The 27,001-nt window shown below is 46.7% G+C and overlaps 1 protein-coding gene across 1 annotated transcript in view; it reads right to left on the bottom strand.

Annotated features, from left to right (window-relative positions):
• Positions 1–27,001, bottom strand: part of LOC119965026 (ran-binding protein 17-like) — a 1,262,848-nt gene that overhangs the window by 905,616 nt on the left and 330,231 nt on the right. The window contains exons 10-12 of the mRNA XM_038795235.1: positions 24,559–24,705; positions 9,835–10,007; positions 3,610–3,803 (exon numbers count right to left, since the gene is read on the bottom strand). Of these exons, the coding sequence (XP_038651163.1) occupies positions 3,610–3,803; positions 9,835–10,007; positions 24,559–24,705 (514 nt within the window). The remainder of the gene's footprint in view (positions 1–3,609; positions 3,804–9,834; positions 10,008–24,558; positions 24,706–27,001) is intronic.

The raw sequence follows: 27,001 nt of genomic DNA, 5'->3' as shown, positions 1-27,001 counted from the left end.
GATTTGCAAGTGCAGTTCATGCAAAATAAAAGGGGACCCAGCAGATTACATCATCAGAAGACGTGCTCAGACGTGCATGGGACTGATATCACAGCATTGTGAATATGGTTGCACCAATAATTTTTTTAATTCTTTCATGGGACATGAGCATCATTGGCTAGAAAACATTTTTGTTATTCATCCCTAATTGTCCATCTTGGGTAGTAACTCACGAGTCAAGGATCACTTACTTCCACTCCAGGGAGGTGGGTTCTGCGGTGGCTGAATAGTCCAATCCTGGATTCATAGACTCTGCCACAGGTTTGGCAGGTGGTGTTTGATGAGGTGGGAGGATGAGGCGCTTGGAATCTGCACTGCCATCTTTATTATAATCTTTATTATTCTCATAATTAAGCTTACATTAACACTGCAATGAAGTTACTGTGAAAGATACCCTAGTCGCCACAACCCGGCGCCTGTTTGGGTTTCACAGAGGGAGCATTCAGAATGCCCAATTCACCTAACAAACACGTATTTCGAGACATGTGGGAGGAAACTGGAGCACCCGGAAAATGTGCAGACTCAGCACAGACAGTGACGCAAGCCAGGAATTGAACCTGGGACCCTGGAGCTGTGAAGCAACGGTGCTTACCACTGTGCTACCATGCCGCCCTTAGCTTTCCGCTGTTTACGCTTAGCTTCCGCATGCTGAGTGTGACACTCAAGGTGATTGGCGGCTTCGTGGATGCTTCATCTCCAGTTTGTACGTTCTCAGGCAAGCAATTCAAACGTGTCGATGGGGATGTTGTAATTATTTAGGGATGCTTTCAGAGTGTCCTTGCAGCGTGAAGGAAATTCACGCAGGCATGGGAAGAATGCGGAAACTCCACACAGTCATCCAAGGACAGAATTGAACCAGAGTTCCTGGCACTGTGAGGAAGCAGTGCTAACCACTGTGCCACCATGCTAGCCTTGAACCTCTCCAGTGCATGGGTTGTAGGTACACCCTGCTGCTGCAGAGTTCCAGGATTTTTACCCAGCGACAGTGAAGGAACAGCAATATAGTCTGAAGTCAGGCTGGTGTGTGACATGGAAGAAACTTTTAAGCATGCATCTGCTTCCCTTGCCCTTCTGGAGACCACGGGTTTGGAAGGTTTGTCGGGGTGTGTGTGTGTGTCCAAGGACATGAATTACTCAGCCTCTCATCTGCTCTTGCAGCCAGAGTATTGATATGACTGGTCTAGTTTCTGGTCAATGCAAACACCCAGGATGTTGATAGTGGGGGTTTCGGTGATGGTAATGCCACTGAATATCAAGAGGAGACAGATGCTCTCTTGCTTGAGTTTGTCATTGTCTGGCACTTTTATGGCGCAAATGTTACTTGTCACTTATCAGCCCAAGCCTGGATATTGTCCAGGTCTTGCTGAGTATGGGATATGGATTGCCTCAGAACCTGAGTCATCATGCATGGTGTTGAACATTGTGCAATCATCAGTTCACAAGCCCAATTCTGATTTTATGATGGAGGGAAGGTCTTTCAAGAAGCAGCAGAAGATTTTGGGGGTTCGGCCTGAGATACTGTGTTCCTTAAATTTTCAGTGGCACTCAATGTATGACACACTTCTGAGGCTTGTTCTCGTCCCTGGTTTGACAAGTTTGAAGGACCTCTTGTGATGAAGCTGGGATGTCTGAGTGTGTTGCATCTTTGGAACTGGCGTTTCAGTGAAGGCCCACATCAAGAGATCCAATATATGCCTATAGAATCATAGAATTTCCAGTGCAGAAAGAGGGCATTCGTGTCTTCACTGGCCCTTGGAAAGGGCACCCTACTTAAGCCCACGCATCCACCCTATCCCCGTAACCCGATATAACCTCCGATACGGACTCCGTAAGTGCATACGGTTTTAGTGTAGGCAGGTACAATGGTCGGCGCAGGATTGGAGGGCCGAAAGGCCTGTTCCTGTGCTGTATCGTTCTTTGGACACCAAGGGGCAATTTAGCATGGTCAATCTACCTATCCTGCTCATCTTTGGACTGTGGGAGGAAACCGGAGAACCAGGGGAAACCCACGCAGATACGGGGAGAAAGTACAAATTTCACACCGACAATCACCCAAGGCCAGAAGTGAACCTGGGTCCTTGGAGCTATGAGGCAGCAGTGCCACCGTGCCACCTCTTACAACTATTTTTTGGCCAAACCAGATCTATCACTTCTCCTCTTCAGTCTGCAATGACTAGTCAATTAATGCAGACCTTATAACCCCACCAACTCACTGCAGGAAGAGCTGCATAACTGGGCAACAGTCCTTACTTTGGTGCTGGCCAGGCATGCGCCTGGAATATTCATTCTCCAGGCCTCATGTACTTTGCTGTTGCCAGTTTTCTTTCTGAAACCAGCACATGGTTTTGTGTTTGGAGGCGAAAGGGAAGCTTGCAACAGCATTCCTGCTGAAAATTAATTTTAAAATCTCACCTGGCTACATAGGCCTTCTCAGGCCTTGGCTTCTCTTTTCCAACAGGTTTAGGCTGGTTGGAAAGACATATGGGATTTCATGCACACGTCAAACATTAAGATTGCAGGTCAAAAAGGTGATGACATAATAGGAGCGTGATCTCATATTTCAAACAGGAGACTGTTGGGCGTCGTTCTCATCCACTGCTGAGGACCAGGTTAATATCAAGACTGTGGGACAGCAGGGGCATCAGAGTACATAAGCAGCACAGGCATTTTCAACTGCATGGTTTCTGGACAGCGAGGAGGCTAGACTATCATTAAACGATTTTCTAATCAGTCACTCTTTCTGATCATATGGTATTTCTCAGCAGTATGCACCCTCTAGAAACACATTCTGGATAAAGTTCCCCATGAGGGCAGCACGGTAGCACAAGTGGCTATCACGGTGGCTTCACAGCACCAGGGTCCCAGATTCAATTCCCCACTGAGTCACTGTTTGTGCGGAGTCTGCACGTTCTCCCCATGTCTGCGTGGGTTTCCTCCGGTTTCCTCCTACAGTCCAAAGATGTGCAGGTTAGGTGGATTGGCCATGCTAAATTGCCTTTAGTGTCCAAAAAGGGAGGGGTTATTGGGTTACGGGGATAGGGTGAAAGTAAGGGCTTAAGTGCACTGTATGTTCTGTATACGGGTGCATCACGCTGTCACTGAGGCATGCACAGATGAGGAGCCTCTGGACATGGACTAGCTCATTATAAAACCAGTGGTTCAGCTTCACAAGTTAACCTCACACAAAACAATAAGATACATCTCAGAATGTCAGAGACTTCCTTCCACAGTGAAGAGTATGCAGCTGGGAGAGGAGGATGGAAGAGATGGAAGGAAACTATTCAGTGTCACTGGTGAGAATACATCCCTGAGAAACCAAGGGTGCAGAAGTTCGTCTGTAGTGGGGGCTGGGCAGGGGTGGTGTTGTGAGAGTTTCAGAGTGTTTGGATTTGCGCAACAGTGTACCCCATTCTCAATATGCATCCAGGATGGTTCATATTATACCAACTAAACTACAAGTAGCAGCTGTCAAACAAAGCTCATTCAAAATTTAAGAAATCAAATAAATCTTCAGGAGTTCATATGATTTTATATGGGCAAGGATTTTGAGAGTAAACCAATGATACTCACCTTCTTGGATTGCAATTTCTACGTTCCTGCCGTTGGGTGCACGCAGGAGCTCCTGGTAAGTCTGGGCAGACTGATCAAATAACTGCACAAGCAGTGTACACGTTTTTTCATATTCACAGCGACTCACTGTACATAGCTGATCCAACTGCTGGAAGACCAGACCCATGTCATCTAAAGGATCCTCTAAACCATCCCTACAGAATAGAAAGAGGAAAATAATCTTTGCATAAACATCCAGCTACAATAATAATCCGCATAATTAAAAATGGCATTCCAAGAATAAAATTTGTGATCAATTTCTCAAAATAGACTGAGTCAATTGAAAATGTGATTTCTTAAAGATAATTTCTCCTGAAATGAAATGAAATGAAAATCGCTTATTGTCACGAGTAGGCTTCAGTGAAGTTACTGTGAAAAGCCCCTAGTCGCCACATTCCGGCGCCTGTTCGGGGAGGCTGGTACGGGAATTGAACCGTGCTGCTGGCCTGCTTGGTCTGCTTTAAAAGCCAGCGATTTAGCACAGTGTGCTAAACCAGCTCCTCAACTTTACTGTGGGTCAGAGTCAAGATCCACAAATGTTTCCCAATTCACCTGGCTGTTTGTTGCGTATGGGCCAAGGCAGCAAGGGACTGTACAGGTTATTTGGCTGTGGGAGCATGACAATCCTGTTGTTGCCTAATATCCACACAGGCAATCCCTGTAAGAAAAGCATTCATGAATTGGACTGCTGAGTAATTGATTAACCATACCTCCCTCTCAACCCAAGCATTAAAACCAGTTGTAGTTCCCCCTATTGCTAGAGGAGGGTAACAGTTTTTCTAAATTTACAGTTTACTCTGCATATCAACAGAGTTCGCAACTTTGAATGTTGGGCTTCAATTCTGGAAAGGAACCATCGGAAAAGAAGGAGTTGGGAATTGCAACTTTAAATGGGTTCCCCTGCTCACCAAATGTGCAGAACACCAGCTTGTCGTCACTAACTTACTGCAATGCCAAAAAGACAAAGCACTGGTACATGATCGACTTCGTCATCGTTCAATCTCGAGACCAAAAGGATGCCCTCATCACCAAAATGATGACCAGTGCAGATGACTGCTGGACAAATCACCGACTCCACCTATGTCCATCAAACTCCACCAGAAGCAGCAGAATATGAAGAAATAGGTCAGAAAAAGATCAACATTGAACGACTTCAAGAGCCAAGCATGCGAGTGAACTTCCAACAATGTCTTCTGGAAAAAAGACAGAGATACAAAGAAGAACTACGGGGATTAAGGACCAATGGTGGACTGAGAAAGCTAAGCAGCTGCAACTCCTAGTCGACAAGCACAACACCAAGTGGACCCAACACCCTAGTCCTCAAACTGGTGCAGAGAAAGGACAGAACCATCTTGAGAGACAGAGAAAACATCAGTCTTCGATAGGTAAAACACTTCCAAAGAACTCCTAAACTGTGATAAAATCATAGATGAGGACGTGTTTGAGGAAATCCCCCAACTACCCATCAAAGATGATCTTGTACTCCCACCAAGTGCGGACAAAGTTGAAACCGCCATTAAACATGTGAAGAATTGAAAAGCCGCAGGAGTGGATGGGATTCCAATGATCAACTGTCACCTCAATCAGCCTTCCTAAAAATCTGGGGCAGAGATCAAATTCCTGCTGACCTCAGGGATGCTTTCATCGTCACCACCTTCAAGAAAGGAGACAAAGCGGAATGTGGGAACTCCCTACCCTCCACCACCAGGAATATCATCGTCCCAATCCTCGTTATCCACCTTCTCCCATTCTCTGAAGAAATCCTTCCAGAAAGCCAGTGTGGTTTCCAAGCAAACCGTGGAACAACGGGCATGATTTTCAGCAACTTCAAGAGAAATGCCAGGAGTATCATCGACTACTCTCCATGGCTTTCATTGATCTGACCAAGGATTTTGACTCAATCAGTCAGGAAGTATTATGGAAGATCCTGTCCAATGCCAACTGGATAGAGAAATTCATCAACATCTTGCGACTCCTTCCTGACAAGATGTCGGCAACAGTCCTCACCGACAGGAATAAGACAGAAACCATCGAGGTCAAGACTGGAGTTAAGCAGGGATGTGTCATCGCCCCCACCCTTTTCTCCATCTTCACCACCACCATCCTTCACCTTGTCATGAATAAGCTTCCCAATTGAGCGGATATTGTCTGCAGGATAGATGGAAAACTTTTCAACCTCAGCCAGTTGAAACCCAAGAAGAACATCACGCTGACATTGTTCGTGGAGCTTCAGTTTGCGGATAACATTGCCATTGTCACTCTCTCAGAAGAGAATCTCCAAGCCATGCTTGACAACTTCGCGGAAGCATACCAAAGAATCGGTCTCAGCCTCAACCTCAAGAAGACTCAAGTCCTTTACCAATCCGCCCCAGGGCAAGATCTGGTCACTTGCTCCATCAAGACCATCAGAGAAACCTTACCAAACACGAAACACTTCCCCTATCTGAGGAAACACCTCTCTTCCAAGCCTGACATCGATGTGGAGAACTAACATCGCATCCAATCCATGAGCGCTTCCTTCATATGCCTAAGGACAAGACTCTTTGACGACCATGACATTTGTGCTGACACCAAGCTTCTCATGTACAAGGTGGTCTCCTCCCAACTCTTCTATATGACTCTAGAAACTTGGATTATGTACAGACACAACCTCAAGATCCTGGAAAGGTACAATTAAAGCAGTCTGAAACCGAATCTCCGCATCTGCTGGGAGTACAGGCCTGCTAACATCAGCATCTTTGAAGGAGCCAAGAGCACCGGCATTGAGGCCATAATCATCCAAAACCAATTCCGCTGGGCCGTCCATGTGCTTAGCACAGCTGAGTCCCGACTGCCAAAGCACATCTTCTTCACCCAGTTCAAGGAATGCTCCGGAACAAGAGGAAGACAAAGGAAACGCTTCAAAGACACCCTGAAGGCTTACCTCAGGAAATGCAACATCAACGTCAATGTCTGGGAGACCCTTGCTCAGCAGTGACCTACTTGGAAGAACCTCCTAATTGAATTGTGGTCTCACCCAACCGCAAGAGGAGGTCCGGAAAAGGAGCCTGAGAAAGGAAATCCAGCGATCCAGAGTCCAAGGACTGATCCCATATCCTGGAAACACCATTCATATGGGCAGCACGGTAGAATTGTGGATAGCACAACGCTTCACAGCTCCAGGGTCCCAGGTTTGATTCCGGCTTGGGTCACTGTCTGTGCGGAGTCTGCACATCCTCCCCGTGTGTGCGTGGGTTTCCTCCGGGTGCTCCGGTTTCCTCCCACGGTCACAAAGATGTGCAGGTTAGGTGGATTGGCCATGATAAACTGCCTTTAGTGTCCAAAATTGCCCTTAGTGTTGGGCAGGGTTACTGGGTTATGGGGATAGGGTGGAGGTGTTGACCTTGGGTGGGGTGCTCTTTCCAAGAGCCAGTGCAGACTCGATGGGCCGAATGGCCTCCTTCTGCACTGTAAATTCTATGATGATTCATGTGTGCCACTGAGGATGCGGCCTTCGGGCACTACCGGTGGCAACCATTGTGTAGACAGTTGCGTACTTGGAGGGTCCCATGCGAGGAAGCGCTATTTGGCCCTATACACCCGATTAGGCAGCCGAATGAAGCAGGATAAAGGAGCGAAAAGCAAGAGATGCAAGATCTCCTTCATCACGGGATGTCCATTACTCATCTGACCAAAATGAGTTTTTAAAAAAGCGACAGCAAGCGGACCGGGAGGTCTTTGCGATCACGGCTGAAGTAAAGATGGAAATGGGCTCAGAGGCGGTGCTTCCGGCAGAGTGGTCGACCGACCAACAGGTTGACTTTCTTACACTCCAGTTTAAAAAACACAGGATTGAAACATCAGAAGGCCTCGCCAGATTAACGGATCTGATTTGGGTAGCTGTGGCGAGAATGGAGCAGAGGCTTGAATCCCAGGAAGTGTTGCCACAAAAGATGGAGGAGTCTGTGGCCAACCATGACGACCGGCTTCATTGGAGGCGGAAATCACCTTAGTAGATTCCAGGATAAGGAGAAAATCCTTCCCTGGGCCAGGCAGATGAAGAGGAGCCCCTGGGAGGGGAGTGTGGTCCAGGTCTATCCAGATTGGGTCACGGGGCTGGCCAAGCCTCGGGCCGGACTTAATAGGGTCAAGGCGATCCTACATAGTGAAATTCGGGGTACTGTATCCGGCTCAACTGTGGATCCTGTTTCAAAACCAGAAGTAAATACATGGACACTCCTGAAGAAACAAGCAAGTTTTTGCATGACCAGAGATCGGAACTTGTAAATATGTTTGACTAGGTTTGGACTGTGTTGTTGCCACTTTGGCTGATGTTTCTTCGTCTTTTCTTTTCCTCTTCCTCTATTATTCTCTTCCCTGTTTTTTTAAATGTTGGGAGTTGTTTGTTCTGGATTTTGATTCGTACCGGGAGAGATGTGGCGGGCGAGACAGGGATAATGATGTGTCAGGTGTAAGGTGTTGAGGTGGGACCGGGGAAAGTGAGGGGCTCATGTGGTGGCCACCATACCAGCGGGAAGGCTAGTAAACAGAAGCGATGTGGGGGACAAAATGGAGATAGAGAGAGGAAGACATGATTTTAATTTTTTTCTTTCTTTGACTTATATTGGGGGGGGGGGGAGCTCCAACTCCATCTATAAGTTTGCTGATGGCACAACCGTAGTGGGTCGGATCCCAAACAACGATGAGTCAGAGTACAGGAGGGAGATAGAGAACTTAGTGGAGTGGTGTAACAACAACAATCTCTTCCTCAATGTCAGCAAAACTAAAGAGTTGTACATTGACATCAGGAAGCAAAATATTGTACACACCCTTATCATTCATGTATGGAATGATCTGTCTGGACTGTAGGCAGAACAATACTTTTCACTGTGCCTCGGCACACATGACAACAAAATAAATCCAAATCCTTTTTGAACAAACGTGTAACATTCACAATTCTCTGGTTCTCTGGCATCAACCCACGTCTAAGGCGGATTGAAAGGTTATAACCAGCACCTCCACAATCTCCACACTAGTATATTTTATTTATTCTCCCCTGGGATGTGAGCAAAGATGACAAGGCGAGCATTTGTTGCCCTTCCATAACGACCCAAACTGATCACTGCAGTAAATCTGGTGCAGGTACACCTATATGTTAGTGGAGGAGTTCCAGGTTCTTGACCCAGTGGCAGTGAAGGAGCTGCAATATATTTCCAATCAGGATGGTGTGTGACTTGGAAGGGAATTTTCAGGTGGTGGTGTTCCCATGTATCTGATGGCCAGGTGGTAATGATTGGGACTTTGGAAGGTGCTGTTGAAGGAGCCTTGGTGGGTTTCGGCAGTGCATCTTGCAGATGGTACACACTACTGCTATTGTGCGTCAGCGGTGGGGGAGTGAATGTTTAAAGCAATGAATGAGGTGTCACTCAAGCAAGCTGTTTTATTCTGGTTAATGTCAAGCGTATTGTGTGTTGTTGGAGCTGCACTCATCCAGACACTTCCCTCAGCAGCTTCAGATGCATCCCAACTGTTGCAACTTTAAGTGCAGTCAGCCTTTCTACTATCTCCTTGTTATCAATCTTAGCCCATTCAGTATCTTAACCACTTCCTTTATCACTGTGCCTCTGGCAGCATCTTCTTCCTTGGTAAAGACAGATACAAAGTGCTTATTTAGTGCCTCGGTCATAGTCCTCTGTCTCAATGCATAACTCCTATTTTAGATCCCATCCCTTTTCTTACCACTGTTTTACTACTTATATGCCTGCATACCCTCAGCTTGAAACACAAATTCTGTTTCTCCCTCTACAAAGTTGTTGCTGTACCTGCTGATTCTATATCAAATTTCCAGCACCTGCTATATTTTTCTGTGGTATTGTAGATCAAATTTTCTGGTATGAATGGCAGAGATATGTACACCTTTAACCATTTGAGATGTACAATTGAGGTTTGAAACAACAACCCCATAGCACTTTTAATATAAATGTTCCAAGATATACACAACAGTATTACAAAATAAAACTTAACACCCAGCCATATGAACAGAAATGAGGACAGATGACCAAAGGTTGGTCAAAGACATCGGGTAAGAAGTGTCTTAAAGGCGGAAAGCAAGTTAGAGGCAGAAAGTGATAGGGAGGGCCTAGAGAGTTGTGGGTAAACAGTTGGAATGGAGTTTCTGACATCAAATATAGTCTGCGATGGCTATACCTTATAATTAGAGGCACTGACTCCAACCTTGAAGTAATGTAAGCTTTTGTAACTTCCGGTGCATACGTCTCCATAAGGTGAGGTTCAGTAGATTTAACGAAGGGGACTGATGCAACCATTCGCTGCCATAGACTCAGTAGATAATGCACGCTGTTTGGTGCAAATTCCCAATGCTGTTCAAGAGGAAAAAACGTAACTAAATAAAAGTGAACCAACGAAAATGTGAATTCCTAAACTACTTTAAGCATTTGAAATGTTTGGGAAAATTGTATTAAAGTAGCCATCAGCTCGTGGTATCTCTGAAATGCTTTTGTAAAATTTTCTCTCTGTAGTGCTGGTAGTTTGTGAAAAGTCACCTCACATCGATTTAAAAGTAGCATTTGCCAACTCATTCAATGTGAAGGTACAGAATGTATTTTTGTAGTTTATCACATAGTGGCCGAAATTCTCCCAGCCACTGGGATTCTCTTTCCCCGCTGGCAGAGCACAACCGCCCACGGGTTTCCCAGCGGCGTAGGATGGCTTCAATCAAATCTCACCGTCAGCAAATAGTCCTGGGAAACAAGTGGATGGGGGACCGGAGAATCCCGCCCAGTATATCCACATTATGGTGGCACAGTGGTTAGCACTGCTGCCTCACATTGCCAGGGACCCGAGTTCAATTCCGGCCTAGGGTGACTGTGTGGAGTTTGCATTTCATCCCCTTGTCTGTGTGGATTTCCTCTGGGTGCTCCGGTTTCTTCCCACAGTCAAAAGATGTGTAGGTTAGGTGAATTGGCCATCATCAATTGCCGCTTAGTGTTCAAAAGGTTAGGTGGGGTTACTGGGTTATGAGGATAGGGTGGGGGCCTGACCCGAAGTGGGCGCCTTTTCAGAGGGTAGGTGCAGACTTTATGGGCTAAATGGCCTCCTTCTGCACTGTAGGAATTCTATGAAATCATATTACCCAATACACATCGATTTGTGGTTTCCATGGGATCTTCAGCAGAATTATTTGATGTGAATTCCTCTTGGTATTCTAGAGCTGGAAGTTGATTTCCTCTGTTGGGTGTTAATATGGCAAATGGAGGGGTAAGATTATCATTGAGAGGGGATACAATTCCTGTGTCATTATTCTACTGTTAACCAAGGTTTGAATCTATTCACATTTTGCACTTAACTTAACAAGGCTCGCAGGCAAATAGAGGAATAATGAGATACGATTTGCCCAGTAACAAGATTAGCAAACATCTAGACACATAGAGGTGTGCATGGCTATATCAGAAACATTGATTACCAGAGGATGGTGGGGTTATACGCATGGTAATTTCTAAAAAAGAAGAATTTCATAAATGTAGACAGCCAAATCTATAGGGTGGGATATCAAAGAGACTGATCAGCATACCTTATAGCTCCCTCATTGAGGAAGCAGGCACGTTCTCCAACCAACAGTCAGACAGCCCAGTGCCATCTATGAGTTAAGCCACAGAGGCCTGTTCCATCCAACATTTAGAACCACGGCAGATTGCAGATATTCTCCTCTGAAAGACCCAGTTTTGTGCCTTCACTGAACCAGGAAGAGATGTTTCCCAGACTTGGTCACGTAAGCAGGCTGTATTGTGTGTTAACTATTGGCTGTATTTGACCTACAGTGATTCGAGAAAAATGGAGGTTGTTTGGGAAAAGTGGTGTCTCAGTGAGTTCAGGGAACTTGGGACATTTTGGGAACAAGAGTTAATGTCAGATAAAACGGAGCAGTACGGTGGAGCAGTGGTTAGCACTGCTGCCTCACGCCGTCGAGGACCCGGGTTCAATCCCAGTCCCGGGTCACTGTCCATGCTCCATGTGGAGTTTGCACATTCTCCCTGTATCTGTGTGGTCTCACCCCCACAACCCAAAGATGTGCAGGGTAGGTGGGTTAGTCATGCTAAATTGCCCCTTAATTAGAAAAATGTAAGAAAAAAAACTTCAGATAAAACAATGTGTTTAGTTATCCATATACTTAAGTGACATAGTGTACATTAGTCTTTTGTTGTGTGTTTTTTTTCTTTTCTTTTACTTCAATAAATATTCTGTATTGATTGTTTACACAACGACTGATTACTCACTGAGTTGTACATAGTTCCTCACATTATTCCAAACAAATATATATCACTAAGAACCAGTGTTCAAGTTATCCTTTGGGGTTCTGAGACACTCGCCGGTATCATCAGTGAAGTTCTTAACATAAGATCTAGTTGGTAATATTAGCAGATTAACACTAAACTTGCCCATCTGACATTTCTTTTGATTACTATCTTAACAAAGGCCCGAACCAGTCTATTTTAAATGGGTTAACACTCACACTAAAATATTAGGTAAGGAGATGCCTTTAAGCGACATTTAATACTAAATATATACAAAACAAATAGCCAGTGTGGCTGAAGGGCACCTTTTCAAAATCTGAATATTTTTGGCATATTTTGTGCTGATAAATATCGGGGCGTCAGTGCTAAAGAACAGAATAGTTTTGTACATCTACTGCTCAGTGCCTCAATCACACGTCCACTCTGGCAGGTGCAGAGCTCCCTTGATGCTCCTCCAACAAAAAGTGCAACCTGAGACGAACTTTATTGCTTTGCAATATTTCTTCCACTTTGCATGCAAGCTATTATTGTGGCCTCTATAAATACGCTTGTCACCTTGTACCATGGGTCTACACTCATTGGAAGTTCATTTGAAATTATCCAAATTTACTTCCCATTTAGCCCTTACGACAAATAATGGCAGGAGCAGACATTAATTCCATTAATATAGATTAGATTGAATCATAACCACGAGGATCCCCATACCTACTAATTCCAGATTCATAGACGTTACAGTGCAGAAGGAGGCCATTCGGCCCATCGAGTCTGCACCAGCTCTTGGAAAGAGCACCCTACCCAAGCCCACACCGCCACCCTATCCCCATAACCCAGTAACCCAACACAACACCAAGGGCAACCCTGGACACTAAGGGCAATCTAGCATGGCCAATCCACCCAGCCTGCACATCCCTGGACTGTGGGAGGAAACCGGAGCACCCGGAGGAAACCCACACACACACCAGGAAAATGTGCAGACTCCGCACAGACAGTGAGCCAGGCCGGGAATCGAACCTGGGACCCTGGAGCCGTGAAACAATTGTGCTAACCACCATGCCACCGTGCTGCCCTGGTAGCACCGAAGGCCATTCTGCCCATCGTGCCTGTACCAGGCCTCGTCTTACATTAGCCCCACTCCCCTCCTTTCATAGGTCAGTAATTCCTTCCTCTTCAGCTGGGTCCCAAAGTGAGGCGGCTTGTTAACAACATACTTCCTTTTAGACTCCCCCACCAACACAGAAAAAAATCAGCTTTGACAATCAGCCCATCTCCCCAAGAAACACAAGTTTACGATTCAGCTCTGATCATAGGGAAGAAAAACCACTTACTGGTATCTTGTTAGGATGTTGGTCTCTGATTTGTTGAACTTCTTTGATCCGATCAGCGAAGCTTCTCCTCTGTTTGAATGACTTGTCAGAAGGCATTTTCTGAGCAGGAGAACCCGAGAATTAAAGGCCTTTGGTCGGCGATGCACTCCAACCTGTCCCAAACCGAGTCAACTGTCCCACTAAACCATTCCCTGAGCATTTTATAATGTAATTAGGCACAGTGGCACAGTGGTTAGCGCTACTGCCTCACAGCTCCAGGGTCCCGGGTTCAATGCCAGCCTCGGCTGACTGTCTGTGTGGAGTTTGCACTTTCTCCCCGTGTCTGCATAGGTTTCCTCTAGGTGATCTGGTTTCCTCCTGCAGTCTAAAGATGTGCAGGTTAGGCGGATTGACATTACTAAGTTGCCCCTGAGTGTCAAAACGTTGAGGTGGGTTTATTGGGTTATGGAGATAGGCTGGAGGTGTTGACTTAAGTAGGGTGCTCTTTCCAAGGGCCTGTTCAGACTCGATGGGCCGAATGGCCTCCTTCTGCACTGTAGGGATTCTATTTGTTCATGGGATGGATGTAAAGCCACCACATTGTCCATCCTTAATTGTCCTGAAGGTAGTGGTTAGTTGCTCTCTTGATCCACAGTGCCATTAGGGAGGGATTTTGACCCTGTCACAGTGAACGAACGACAATACGGGTCCATATTAAAATGGAGTATGAGTTGGAAGGGAAGTTGCAAGCGGTGCTATTCCCATGCATTTGCTGCCCTTGTACCTCCCTCACTGGCATACATTGGCTCCCTGTCCACTAATGCTGCAAACCCAATTAGTACGTTGCATGAACATCTTTTAAACTTGGCGATTTGAAATAAAGCATACTTTTTCCAAAAATTTATAATGGTTAAGATTATAGGAGAAAAATTAAACTTGCATGACAGAGGGTAAGGGTTCTCCAAGGTCGGCCAATAGTCGCGGGATTTGCGACGACCTGCTGAATCCCACCTCGGGCCAAAATCAGGATTTGCGACAGGTCTCTCCCGGCCCGCACTCCATAATGGGTTTCCCGTCCTGTGCCAGCGAGAACATGCAAAGTGCTCATTAACATTCATTTGAATGCTATTATCGGGTTGGAAGTCAAAATCAAGTGCCATTTCTGTTGTTCCCGCTCCCTCAAATGGGAGTCACCAGGGTGATTTGTGCAAGTATTTTGCCATGGATTTTGAGGGGCAGCAAGGAGGGAAGTATCATTCAGATTTTATTCTGGCTTGTTGCGGGGTGTTTGTCTGATGACCTGGGGTAGTGTGGACTATTTAGTGGCAAGGACTTGTAATCAAGGGGGGGTCGCCCTTGGGATAGGAGTGCAGTGGTTGAACCTACTGATGGTGCTGTTGAAGGCTAGTAACTCACTGCTCAGATGTAACTTTCGTGCAACTGACTGGTAATGCTGTTAGTTTCATTGAAGTGCTCTGAGGTCTACTGTTCATGTGGCTTCCATGCACCCCTCCCATTTGGAAACCCTCATAGTTGGATCAGCACTCTGATCACCGAGGCGGGTGCGACCAAGCAGAATCTCAGGACCCCCACGTGCTGGGACACCTCGTGGGATTTCTGGGATGCATAGCTCCACAGCAGATGAAGCAGGGTATTAACAGAGCTTAGTTTACAAAAATAACAGATATAGCGGCTGCTAAAACCCTCTTTGCCACACTGCCATGATAAAGCTGCATGTCTGCACAACATCTCCACCACACAGGCAGCTGCCACAATTCTGGCAAGAAGGCACAGGGGTCACTCAGTGAGGACCACCGCCATTAGACTCCCTGAGAGACCCAGGAGAAGGGCCACATAGTGCATTGCAAACACCTTTTGTTGCGGCCACTGGTTCATTTGATAGGGAGGGATTGGGAGGATAGAAGATTCTCACATCAACGGGTGGGTGCAACGCACTGACGGGGACAGAGCTGCAGTTTCAGTTCAATGTCATGGCAGTGACCGGGAGTGGACAAGAGGCTGGAATTCGCTGTTAAAAGTATCTCGTCCTCCAGTGGCTGCCCAGCTGTTTGGAGTGTGGCGACATGTCAGGAACAAAACGGCATCCAATGGTGATCATCCACCGGGCATCCTTGCTCGCCTCTGCAAGCACCTGTGCCCCTTCACATTCCTGCTAACCTAGAGCCTTCTCTCAACTGTTCATCATCAATTAGATTTCAGCTATACCCCAGGCTCAATTTCAAAGCATAGCCCAGGGGAAGAGGCAGTCACAGGTAGGGCATAAACCACGCGGTAATGGGGCTGCACAGGGCTGTCCACTGTCAACAGAACGAGGATCACCATTATGAGGAAGTGAAGGTAGGGGTCACCTGGATCGGATACTATGGACGAACATTAGGGGACATGGGGCAGTGTAAGTGATCATAAAGCTACCTGTTGTGGCCAGCAGTTCATCAACGTAGCACTGGGCAGCGGAAATGGTGAAGGCTGGACGTCGTCATAAGCATGACCTTGAGAGTCAGGGGAATGGAGGGTCAAGGGATGCATGACCTTTTTGGTTGGCTGGCTGTCTCTCTCTCTCTATCTCACCCTCCCTCAGCTCACAAGAGAAAATATGTTTTTTAGAACACAGCCAGCTATGTTGGGTATCTGGCCAATGCTGCCATCACGAATGCACGTTCGCGAGAACCAGGGCCAAACTCTGCATGACAGGAGTCACTCCAGAACAGCATGGGCAAACCGGTGAGACTCAAGTGCCAGCAGCCCATCAGGCCAAGGACGGGGAATGAAGGCCATGTTACAACAGGCCTCAAGCCAATAGGAGGCGCTGTTCCCTCAATGAGCTGCCAGACACCGTGTGCCAGCTAAGACTACACCTACACAAGGAGATCGTGCAGCACCTGTGCAGGTGATGACTGACCTGGCACCAAGAAGAGGATACATCCCCTCCCAGTGACCATCAAGATAACGCTGTCTTCAACTTCCATGCCTCTGGTTCCTTCAAGGGCTCAAGCGAGGACCAGTGTGTGGTCTCCCAAACATCCACGCACAGGTGCATCCACAATGTCACAGATGCCCTACGTGTCCAGGCATCCGCTACATCACTTTCCACCTGGACCAGGCCCACTAGGATGCCTGGACTACAGGATTCGCTGCCACTACTGGCATGCCTCAGGTCCAGTGGATGATCGATGGCATATGTCACCCTCCGAGCACCGGCTTAACAGGGGGTGCCCTTCATCAACAGGAAGGGGTTCCACTCCCTGAACGGGCAGTTGGTGTGCAATCACTAACACACGATACCCAGGCAGCATTCACAATGCTTTCAGCCGGAGCACTTGGAGGTTCTTAGAATGCCGATAGTGCAGAAAGACAGCATTTGTGCAACTACACCTGTGCCAACTTCGTGGTCCTGTATCTTTCTACGCTTCCGTGGCCTCTCGCTCTTTCTAGATATCCCCCCAGATTGCAAGTCAGCCGATTTTCGCAGTCTCTGGGCTGTGATACACATGGCGTGCATCTCTGAGGGGCTGAACCTGTCGATGCCCAACCGACTTTCTGGTGTCACAAGTGATGAGGCATCAATTTGTTCTGCTCGCTGCCCAGGAAATGCGCCACTGTCAGGAAGGAGGAATTCAGAAGGCTTGGAGATTTCCAGCGCCTCCGTGGTGGGAGGCCCTAGGATAGGCTCTATGGTTCCTCCTCCAACGCGGTTTTTCGCGACCCCTTGGGATACTCCATGGAATGGAGGGGCAACTGAAATGAGGCCTCAACAACATCTAGTCATGGAGGCCTCCCATTGTCTGAACCATGGTGTCGAAGTCCTCATCCATGGTGCTCTGTCCAGGACGTATCCCTCTGTGACTGGTGCATGTCCCTCTGTGATTGGTGCATGTCCCTCTGTGACTGGTGCATGTCCCTCTGTGACTGGTGCATGTCCCTCTGTGACTGGTGCATGTCCCTCTGTGACTGGTGCATGTCCCTCTGTGACTGGTGCATGTCCCTCTGTGACTGGTGCATGTCCCTCTGTGACTGGTGCATGTCCCTCTGTGACTGGTGCATGTCCCTCTGTGACTGGTGCATGCCGCTCAGAGTATGGCCAATGCTCTCAATACTATCAGCCATAATCCTTTGTAACTGGGCCAAGCTCTGGACACTACAGCAATGTCCATTCTGGCTCTCCTGTCCAGGACCTCAGCCACGGATATCACAGCGTGACCCAAGTCTTGGACGCCCTCAGACATGGTTCGAGCTTCTTGCCTCAGGTTTTCCACTGCGGACGGCACGCTTTCAGTGTTGGTCTGGATGCAACGCATTTTCATTACTATCTCCTATGCCTGAAGGCTACTGAACTCCTCTAGTTGCACTGAAATGTAACTGACATTCCCCCTCCTTTCAGGTCTGGCTCTGAATTTGCATCTGCACCATAAGACCATTCAACATAGGAGCAGAATAAGGACATTCGGTCCATCGAGTCTACTCCAACATTCTCTTGCCTTCTCCACATAATCCCTGATCCCCTTATTAATCAAGAACCTAACTATCTCTGTCTTAAAGACACTCTTGATTTGGCTTCCACAGCCATCTGCGGCAAAGAGTTCCACAGATTCACCACCCTCTGGCTGAAGAAATTCCTCCTCATCCCAGCTTTAAAAGATCAGTCTGAGGATGTGCCCTTGGGTATTAGTTTTTCCTACAAGTGGAAACATCCTGCAGGATTCTCCGTCGGCGGGATCCTCCACTTTGCCAACAGTGCACCCACGCCTGTGTGCTTTCCGACAGCGAGGGGCAGCCACAATGGGAAACCCCATTGGCCGGCTGCGGGAACGGAGAGTACCGCAGCTGGCGGGCGTACGCTGTGCCAGAAAACGGGGTTCAAGGGATGGACAATCCCACCCATCCTCCCCACATCCACTTTATTTCAGCCTCTCAGTATCCTGTAAGTTTCAATAAGATGATCGCTCATCCTTTTAAACTCCATCGCGTACAGAGTCCAGAGTCCTCAAATGCTCTTCATATGGCAAGCTCTTCATTCCAGGGATCATTCTTGTGAACCTTCTCTGGACCTTTTCCAAGGCCAGAACATCCTTCCTTAGATAAGGGGTCCAAACTGTTCACAATACTCCATAAGGGATCTGACCAGAGCCTTATACAGCCTCAGCAGTACATCCCTGCTCTTGTATTCGAGCCCTCTCAATATGAATGCTAACATTGCATTTGCCTTCCTAACTGCCAACTGAACCTGCATGTTAACCTTATGAGAATCTTGAACTCGGGACTCCTAAGTCCCTTTGCGCTTCTGATTTCCTGAGCCTTTTCCCATTTAGAAAATAGTCAATGCCTCCATTCTTCCTACCAAAGTGCTTAATCATATACTTTTACACATTGTATTCCATTTACCACTCTTTGTCCACTCTCCCAGCCTGTCCAAGTCCTTCTGCAGCCCCCCTGCTTCCTCAGTACTACCTGTTCCTCTGCATATCTTTTTATCATTTTATCATCTGCAAACTTAGCAACAGCACCCTCAGTTCCTTCTTCCAGATCATTAATGTATATTGTGAAAAGTTGAGGTCCCAGCACAGAGGCACACCACTAGTTACCAACTGCCATTCTGAAAAAGATCCCTTTATTCCCACTCTCTGCCTTCTGCCAGTCAACCAATCCTCTATTCAAGCCAGGATCTTACCCTTAACACCATGGGTTCTTGACTTATTTAACAGTCTCCAAGCGGCACCTTGTCTAAAAGGCCTTCTGGGAATCGAAATAGATCACGTCCACTGGTTCTCCTTTGTCTATCTTCCTTGTTATCTCCTCAATTCTAATATGTTTGTCAGACATGACCTCCCCTTGATGAAACCATGCTGACTCAGTCCTATTTTATCATGCACTTCCAAGTACGCCGCAATCTTATCTTTAATAATGAACTCTAAAATCTTACCAGTGACCAAAATCAGTATAACTGGCCTATAGTTTTCCATCTTCTGCCTTCCTTTTCAAACAAGGGTGCGACATTAGCCGTTTTTTCAGTTCTCTGGGACCCTCCCTGCTTCCAGTGATTCCTGAAAGATCACCACCAATGCCTTCACAATCACCCTGGGGTCTAGTCCATCTGGTCCAGGTTATTTATATCTACCTTCAGACCTTTCAACTTTCCCAGAACGTTCTCCTTAGTGATGCCCTTGCCACTCACCTCTTCCACCTGATTCTCCTGAAGTTCTGGTACCTACAGGTGTCTTCCACCATGTGATGGGATAACCGTTTCCAGAGGCACGACATCTATCTTGGGCGCAGCTGCTCACTGGGATCGAGCAGGTCTCCGACTGGCCTTTTCCTTGGAAGTTTCTGCCTTCACACAATTGCTACAGCTGGTGTGTGGTGCTCACCAAAGAGTTCTCCCGAAGCCTGTTCGCTAACCTGTCCCACCAAGGTAAGTGTCTCTGCGCTGGTGGATGGTATGGTTAAAAAGTCGAGAAGTCGGTCTTCTCCCTGGAGGCCTGCTCCAAGGTGATCTGAGGGTTTGTACAGGAGTGGGGGAACATTTATCCGATGGCCAGGCCTCACCTGGTGGAGGTCCTGGAAGACAAAGGACAATGGGTCAGCTTTTGAGAATGACAAGACTGTGGGAGATGAGAGACTCACTTCAGATAAGACATCTGGATAAATTTGCATTTCTCTCTCATTTCTGTTCATGCTAACCTCTACGTCTTCCACCGCTCACTCCTCTGCCTACACACTCCCTCCTGTTGTGGCTTGTCTTATCTTAGGTGACACAAAAAGGACATTATGAGGCGCCGGCAGGTCAGGTTTGGGGGTGTTTATGGAAGGTAGCATGTGTGAGCAAGGCACCTAGCCAAAAGAGGGGAAGGGTATGGTGGGTGGTTCTGAGGGTAATGCTGTTTAGTGGTATGTTTAAGGGTTGCAAGGGTTTAGGGTCTTATGTCAGAGGTTAGGGACAGGAGTGATGCCAGGGGCACAGTTGGGTATTCACCCTGGCAGCAAGTCATTCATCTTCTTTCGGCATTGGATGGTCAGGCTTTCAGAACTCGTTGTATCTTCCACCTTGGTTCAGGACATTGGCCTGATGTCTTCGGTCAACCCTGGGAATAGGATGTCCCTCCTCTCCTCCACAACGTTCAGTATCTTGTCTATGTCGGGAGCTAGGAACCTTGGTGCTGGTCTTCTTTCAGCCTTCATGGCTGGAATGATAGTCTGCACTGAGGGATGCGTTTAAAAGCTGTTCTAGCTTGTCACGTTAACAAGGTGATTACTCGCTTGGGGAACTTACTGTTCAAATCTTACTGAGCAAATCACTCGCTTGGGGAACTTGGTGAGATTCACGGTGGCAGAGTGATTGCCCATTTGCATGCTGTGACACTCGCCTCCTTAGTGCTCCTAGCGCCAGGGGGAACCACTCTGGTTTTCCCGCTGGCGGGAGCACTTAGTCGCCGAAGGGGAGAATCATACCCTGGGTATCTATATATAATTCTATATAGAATTTGCAGTTTTTACCTTGTCACTTTCCACAGAGACAGCGACACAAGCCTCCACAAAGAGAGCGACACAAGCCTCCACAGACAGCTCGGTGACAGACTCAAAAATGGAAGCAAGCAAACACTCCATAGCGAGCGCCATGCATGAACAAGACTATGAAGACCGCTCCACCATATCTGCGCAACAAGCAGCAGACTATGAAAGTCTACCAAGCTCACGTGAACAACAAAAAGACTCTGACAGCCTACCCAGCTTATTTGAGCCACCAGAAGAAGACTATGAAAGTCTACCCAGCTCATTTAACCAACAAGAAGACACTGAATGTCTACCTACTGTATATGAGACAAGTGACAAAGAAATTCCAATTCCAATACAGAATGTGCAGGACCACAGCGAGACTGACAGATCTCAGCTCGTCTGCACAGAAACACTCAACAATCAGAGGAGGTTTCCGCATGAGTCCAGAGAGACGTCAAATGAAATTGTGAAGATTTTGACTCCAGAAGAGGAGCACCAAGAGACCAGAGAGACCACATCAATAGAAATCCTGAAAATTTTGACTCCAAAAGAAGAGCAAAGAGATCACAGATGATTCAAATGAACCTGAAAAGACTCCAAAAGAGGTGCACCAAGAAATCAATGATGATTCAAGTGAACCAGAAATGTCTCGAAAAGAGGAGTACCAAGGAAGCAAAGAAGAGGAATCAAATCCACCACAAATGACTGATGTCACCAACATCAATGCAACAATAGATCATTCTCACAATTCTCAAGAAGAAACGCTCAATGTAACAGATACTACAAAGGACACTGACACCAATAACTGCGACAATGACTCAGATCATACACACGGAACACTCATTGAGCCCAACAAGAACAACAAAAACCGCAAGAAGCACAGCAGAAACAAGAACAACAACAGCAACAACGAAAACAACATGCGGTGCAACAAGAGCAACAGAAACAACAAGAAGCGCTGCAGAAACAAGAACGACAGCAACATCAAAAACTACAAGCACAACAACAAAAACTACAAGAACAAAAAAAACAACAAAAAGCATAACAAAAACAGAAACAACAAGCACGACAAAAACAACAGCAAGAACAACAACAGGAACGACAACGAAAACGACCATGACAGAAACGACAGAAATGACAGAAATTAAACAACAACCTGTACAACATGGTAGAACTCTGCACATGAAGGACAATGCCACAGTACACTGCAAAACAATGACAAGACTACAAACATGCCACGGCATTTCAAAGAATCTCACAAATACACATCTGCTCCAGAACAAGCAAGCACACCAGCTTTCAAGGCAGATCACACACTAGATCAATACCGCAAGCACAGGAAAAAGTCCAGGTCAGACAACAAAGTATGACATACAGAATCAATACCGCAAGCACAGAAAAATGTCCACGGGCAGCATGATGGCACAGTGGTTAGCATTGCTGCCTCACGGCACCGAGGTCCCAGGTTCAATCCCGGCTCTGAGTCACTGTCTGTGTGGAGTTTGCACATACTCCCCGAGTTTGTGTGGGTTTCGCCCCCACAACCCAAAGATGTGCAGGGTAGGTGGATTGGCCACACTAAATTGCCCCTTAATTGGAAAAAATGAATTGGGTACTCTAATTTTTTGGAAAAAAAAGAAAAAAGTCCAGGTCAGACAACGGTGTAACATAGAATCGCTACCAAAAGTATAAAGAAAACAAAAAAAAAGTCTAAATTAGACAACAAAGTGATTTGACCATTTGAACACCTCATGATGACTTGATGGTCACTTAAACACAAGAAAACTGATGATGTTCACAATGGAATAACGACATCAACATCACTACTTCAACAACTGAAGACGAAAGCAACTCAACCAAACAAATTCATAAAGTTTGCAATCAAATTTTGTTTTATTAAGATTGGACTCATAAATATTAATTGGCTTTGTATAATCATCAATATCATCACAACTTGTACATAACATCATTTGTCTACCTATTTCACGCAAGCGAAAAAAACCTAAGAGACGAAATGTATTCACATTTGATGGACTAACTCATTGATTTTATGTAATGCATTTGCAAACTGCATCCATTATGTTTGTTCAATTTTCTTTACAACATACAGAAAATATGTAACACGATAAAAGCGGATGTAATGATCTCTACATGTGTATGTACACAAGGGGTTAATGTGTAATCAGTTACATCACATGATCACTCGAGGGCCGGACCAACAGGGGTATAAAAGGCAACCACTTTGGGTCTCTAGCTCTCTTGGGGGTGCACTGTGAACAGGGTAACAGCAGACTAGTTAAGATGGCTAGTGAAGTTATGTGCAGTTACTGTAGTTAGATCTTGTTAACCTTATCACTAGTATCAAAGTTAAAGTAAAGAACTCATGCAATTATTGTTATAGTTACTCAATAAACCTTTTGTTACTACTGGACGAGTTTGAGTCTTCTTCATCGAGTTTCAGAAGACCTCATCATTAACCGAGGATTGAGTAGCACATGTTACCGACCATACAGGTAACAAAACAACTTCTAACTAATTTCATTAACACAGCAAAGCATCTCAAGATGCTTCTAACAGGAGATTGGAGCAGCACAGACGTAGCACCATAAAAAGTTTTTAAAAACTAATAACCCAAGTTATAAAACATTGAAATTAACTGGAAATCAGAGTGCAGCATATGTAAAAGTAGGCTTTGTAAAAGGTTTGGGCAAAAGGACAATGGTATTTTACCCACGACGGGTGGCTTAACTTCAATCCTCAGAGTAGCCAGGGACTCAATCAAGTGAACACTTCTTACATGCAGAAGAACATGAGAAATAGAAGCAGGGGTAGTTCATTGAGCCCTTTGAGCCCACTTTGCCATTCATGGCTGATTATCTACTTCAAAGCCATTTTCTTGAACATTTTTAATATGTAGAAATCTATCATCCTCTATCTTGAATATACTCAACGACTGAGCCGTCGCAACCCTCTGGGGTAGAGAATTCCAAAGATTCACCAGCCCCTGAGTAAAGACTTTCCTCCTCATCTCAGTCTCAAATGGCCTGTCCCTTATTCTGAGATTGTACCCCTTGTCCTAGATAAGAGAACATCTTTGCTGCGTCTGCTCCGTCAAGTTCTGTCAGAAATCTGTATGTTTGAATGAGATCACTTATTCTTCTCAACTCCAGAGGACAAAGGCAGAGTTTATTTAACCTTTCCTCATCAGACAATCCCTCCATGACAGGAATTAGTCTGGTAAACCTTTGTTGCACTCCCTCTATGTCAAGAACTGCACACAATACTCCAGGTGTGGTCTCACCAGGGCTCTATATAATTGCAGTAAGGTAGCTTTACTCAAATCCTCTTGCAATAAAGGCCAGCATAACATTTGCTTTAATTGCTTGCTGCACGTCATGGTTAGCTTTCTGTGACTCCTGAACAAAGTTACCCCAGTTCTTTTGAAGTTCAACACTACTCAACCTCACCATTTATGATGGACTCTCCATCCCACCGGCCAATGGGGGTTTCCCATTGTGGCCACCCCCTCGCCGTAGGAAAATCCACGGGCACGAGTGCGCTGCCAACGAGATCCCACCGATGGAGAATCCAGCCCTCTGTATTTCTGTTTTTTCTGACCAAAGTGAATAACCTGACATTTCTCCACATTTTGTATACCATCTGCAAAATTTTTGTCCACTCGCTTATTTTCACCAAATCCTTTTGAAGTGTCTACATCCTCCTCACAACTCACACCTCCACTTCGTTTTGTGTCATCAGCAAACCTGGAAAAAGACTCGGGACTCAATCAAGATAGAACTTCTTACCTGCAGACTGGTGACTGTGAAGTTAGCAATCAACCGAATAATTTCAGGGTAACCTTCCACCATCACTATTTCACCCAGCTGATAATTGGTCTTCAGCCGAGCCAAAAATCTACAGAATTCATGATAGTTGTTTGCATCAGATAAACCCTGTTTCAAGAAAAAAGCAACATGATCAGTAAATACTTTGGCATTCCAAATTAAAAGTAACATTTGGCAACAGGAATGACATCAGTTTTGATGACAAGATACAAGGGGCTGGATTCTCCGCAGCCTGCCGCTGAAATCACGGCCAGCGCCAGGGCAGAGGTTCCAGTTTGACGTTATAATCGGGCCCAGCGCCGGTTCAGCGATTCTCTGGGCACCGGAAATAGGCATCACCAGGGAGTACACCATGCCGCCGGGGGGCCCTTGCCAGAGGCCCGCTCAGCAATCTTCTGTTCTCGACTGGCTGAGTTCCCGACAGCGTGGAACTAACCTGCTAGTGCCATTCGGGATGCTCGTGTGGCGGCTGCGGACTGAGTCTGCAGCCGCCCTGGTCGGGGGTGGACGGATCGAAGACCAGGGAGGGCCTTATGGCCACCGGGGATTTAATGGGTGGGGTTTGAGGGTCAGGCACACGGCCGATTGCGGGGTCTCTTACTTCGGTCTGGCTCCGCGGTCCGAGTCCACCATGGAGCATGGCACGGCTGCTGGAGGCCGCCGCCGTGCGCAAGTACGGCCTCTGACCCGGAAGTGCGCGGGCGTGTACTTGCAGCAAAAGCTGTGAGATTCACTCTAGGTGCCTGCTGGCCCCCTGCAGGGCTATGAATTTGTTTCACTATTTTGCAGGAATTTCAGGAGTAAAACCCCACTGTTTTTATGCCGGCGTGGGGACAGAGTATCAATAATAGAGACTCCAGCCCCAGAACGACAAGGTGATGGAACTTTGTTTTGAAAGAAATGTTGGCATCGGGCAGCACAGTGATCAGCATCGACCTTGGATGGCTGTCTGTGTGGAGTTTGCACTTTCTGCCTGTGTCTGCATGGATTTATTCCGGGTGCTCTGGTTTTCACCCACACTCCAAAGGTGTGACGGTTAGATGGACTGGCCAAGATAAATGACACCTTATTGTCCAAAGATCTGCAGGTTAGATGGGGTTATAGGGATAGAATGGGGGAGTGGGCCTAGGTAGGGTACTCTTTCAGAGGTGCAGACCCGATGAGCTAAATGTCCTCCTTCTGCACTGCAGAGATTCAATGGATTCTATGTGAGCTTCAGGCAACAGTCCAGAAATGCTGCCATTGCCATTCACTTACACTGAACATTCACAAAGGAAAACTACATTAGCCTTGTCCTAATAATCATTCTTGACTCAGCACTGAATTCATTGTCAATGCTTTGTTAAGGCAGCGTCATAAGTATATTTAGAATGATATGCCACGAAGGAGGCTATTCAGCCAATCAAGTCCATGTCAATTCTCTGGGAAGCTATCTAGCATTGGAAGCACTTCAGAGAAGGTGCACTTGGCTGATTCCAGGGATGATGGGTTTGATTTATAATGAAAGGTTGAGTAGGCGGTCCTATACTCATCGGAGTTGAGAAGAATGAGAGGTGAGCTTATTGAAACATACAAGATCTGAGGGGACTTGATAGGATAGATAATGAGAGGGTGTTTCCCGTTATGGGAAAATCTAGAACCAGGGGGTGCAGTTTAAAAGGGGCGGGATTCTCCGAGCCTCTGCGCCAAAATCGCCCATCAGCAAATTTCAAAATCGAGTTGGAGGGGAATTTGGCCACACAATCATAGGTGTATAAGGAGTATAGTAGGGGGCTAAGGACACAGCCTTGTGGGGAACCGGTGTTGAGGATGATCGTGAAGGGGGTGTTGTTGCCTATCTTTACTGAATGTGGTCTGTGGGTTCGAAAGTTCAGGATCCATTAGCAGAGGGAGGAGCCGTGGCCAAGGCCACGGAGTTTGGAGATGAGTTTCGTAGGAATGATGGTGTTGGTGGCTTTGGCAATATCTGCCTTGATGCGGCTGAAGGCATGGAGGGCCTCAGCCATCAGTGGGAAGATAGTGGCTTTGACCAGTGGACGGGCTTTGTCCGCATAGTTGGGGTCCCACTGGGCATAATAGGAAAAGAAGTCGAGGCATCTTTTCAGGGCGTTGGGGCAGTGGGGGAGGGGGAGTTGCAGGAGGGGGCGCATGCGGTCGGGCCCTAGGACTCCGTTTCCCACGACATAGCCGAGGATGGCCAGTCGGGTTGTGCGGAAAAAGCATTTCTCCTTGTTATTAGTGAGGTTGAGAGCTTGGGTGGTTTGAAGAAACTTCTGAAGGTTGGCGTCGTGGTCCTGCTGGTCATGGCCGCAGATGGTGACGTTGTCCAAGTACGGAAATGTGGCCCGCAGCCCATACTGGTCCACCATTCGGTCCATCGTTCTATGGTCGAACGAGACCCCGT

Source organism: Scyliorhinus canicula, chromosome 4 (assembly GCF_902713615.1).
Source record: "Scyliorhinus canicula chromosome 4, sScyCan1.1, whole genome shotgun sequence".
NCBI classification, from domain to species: domain Eukaryota; kingdom Metazoa; phylum Chordata; class Chondrichthyes; order Carcharhiniformes; family Scyliorhinidae; genus Scyliorhinus; species Scyliorhinus canicula.
Note: the sequence above shows the minus strand (reverse complement) of the source record. Positions and strands in the feature narration are given on the sequence as shown.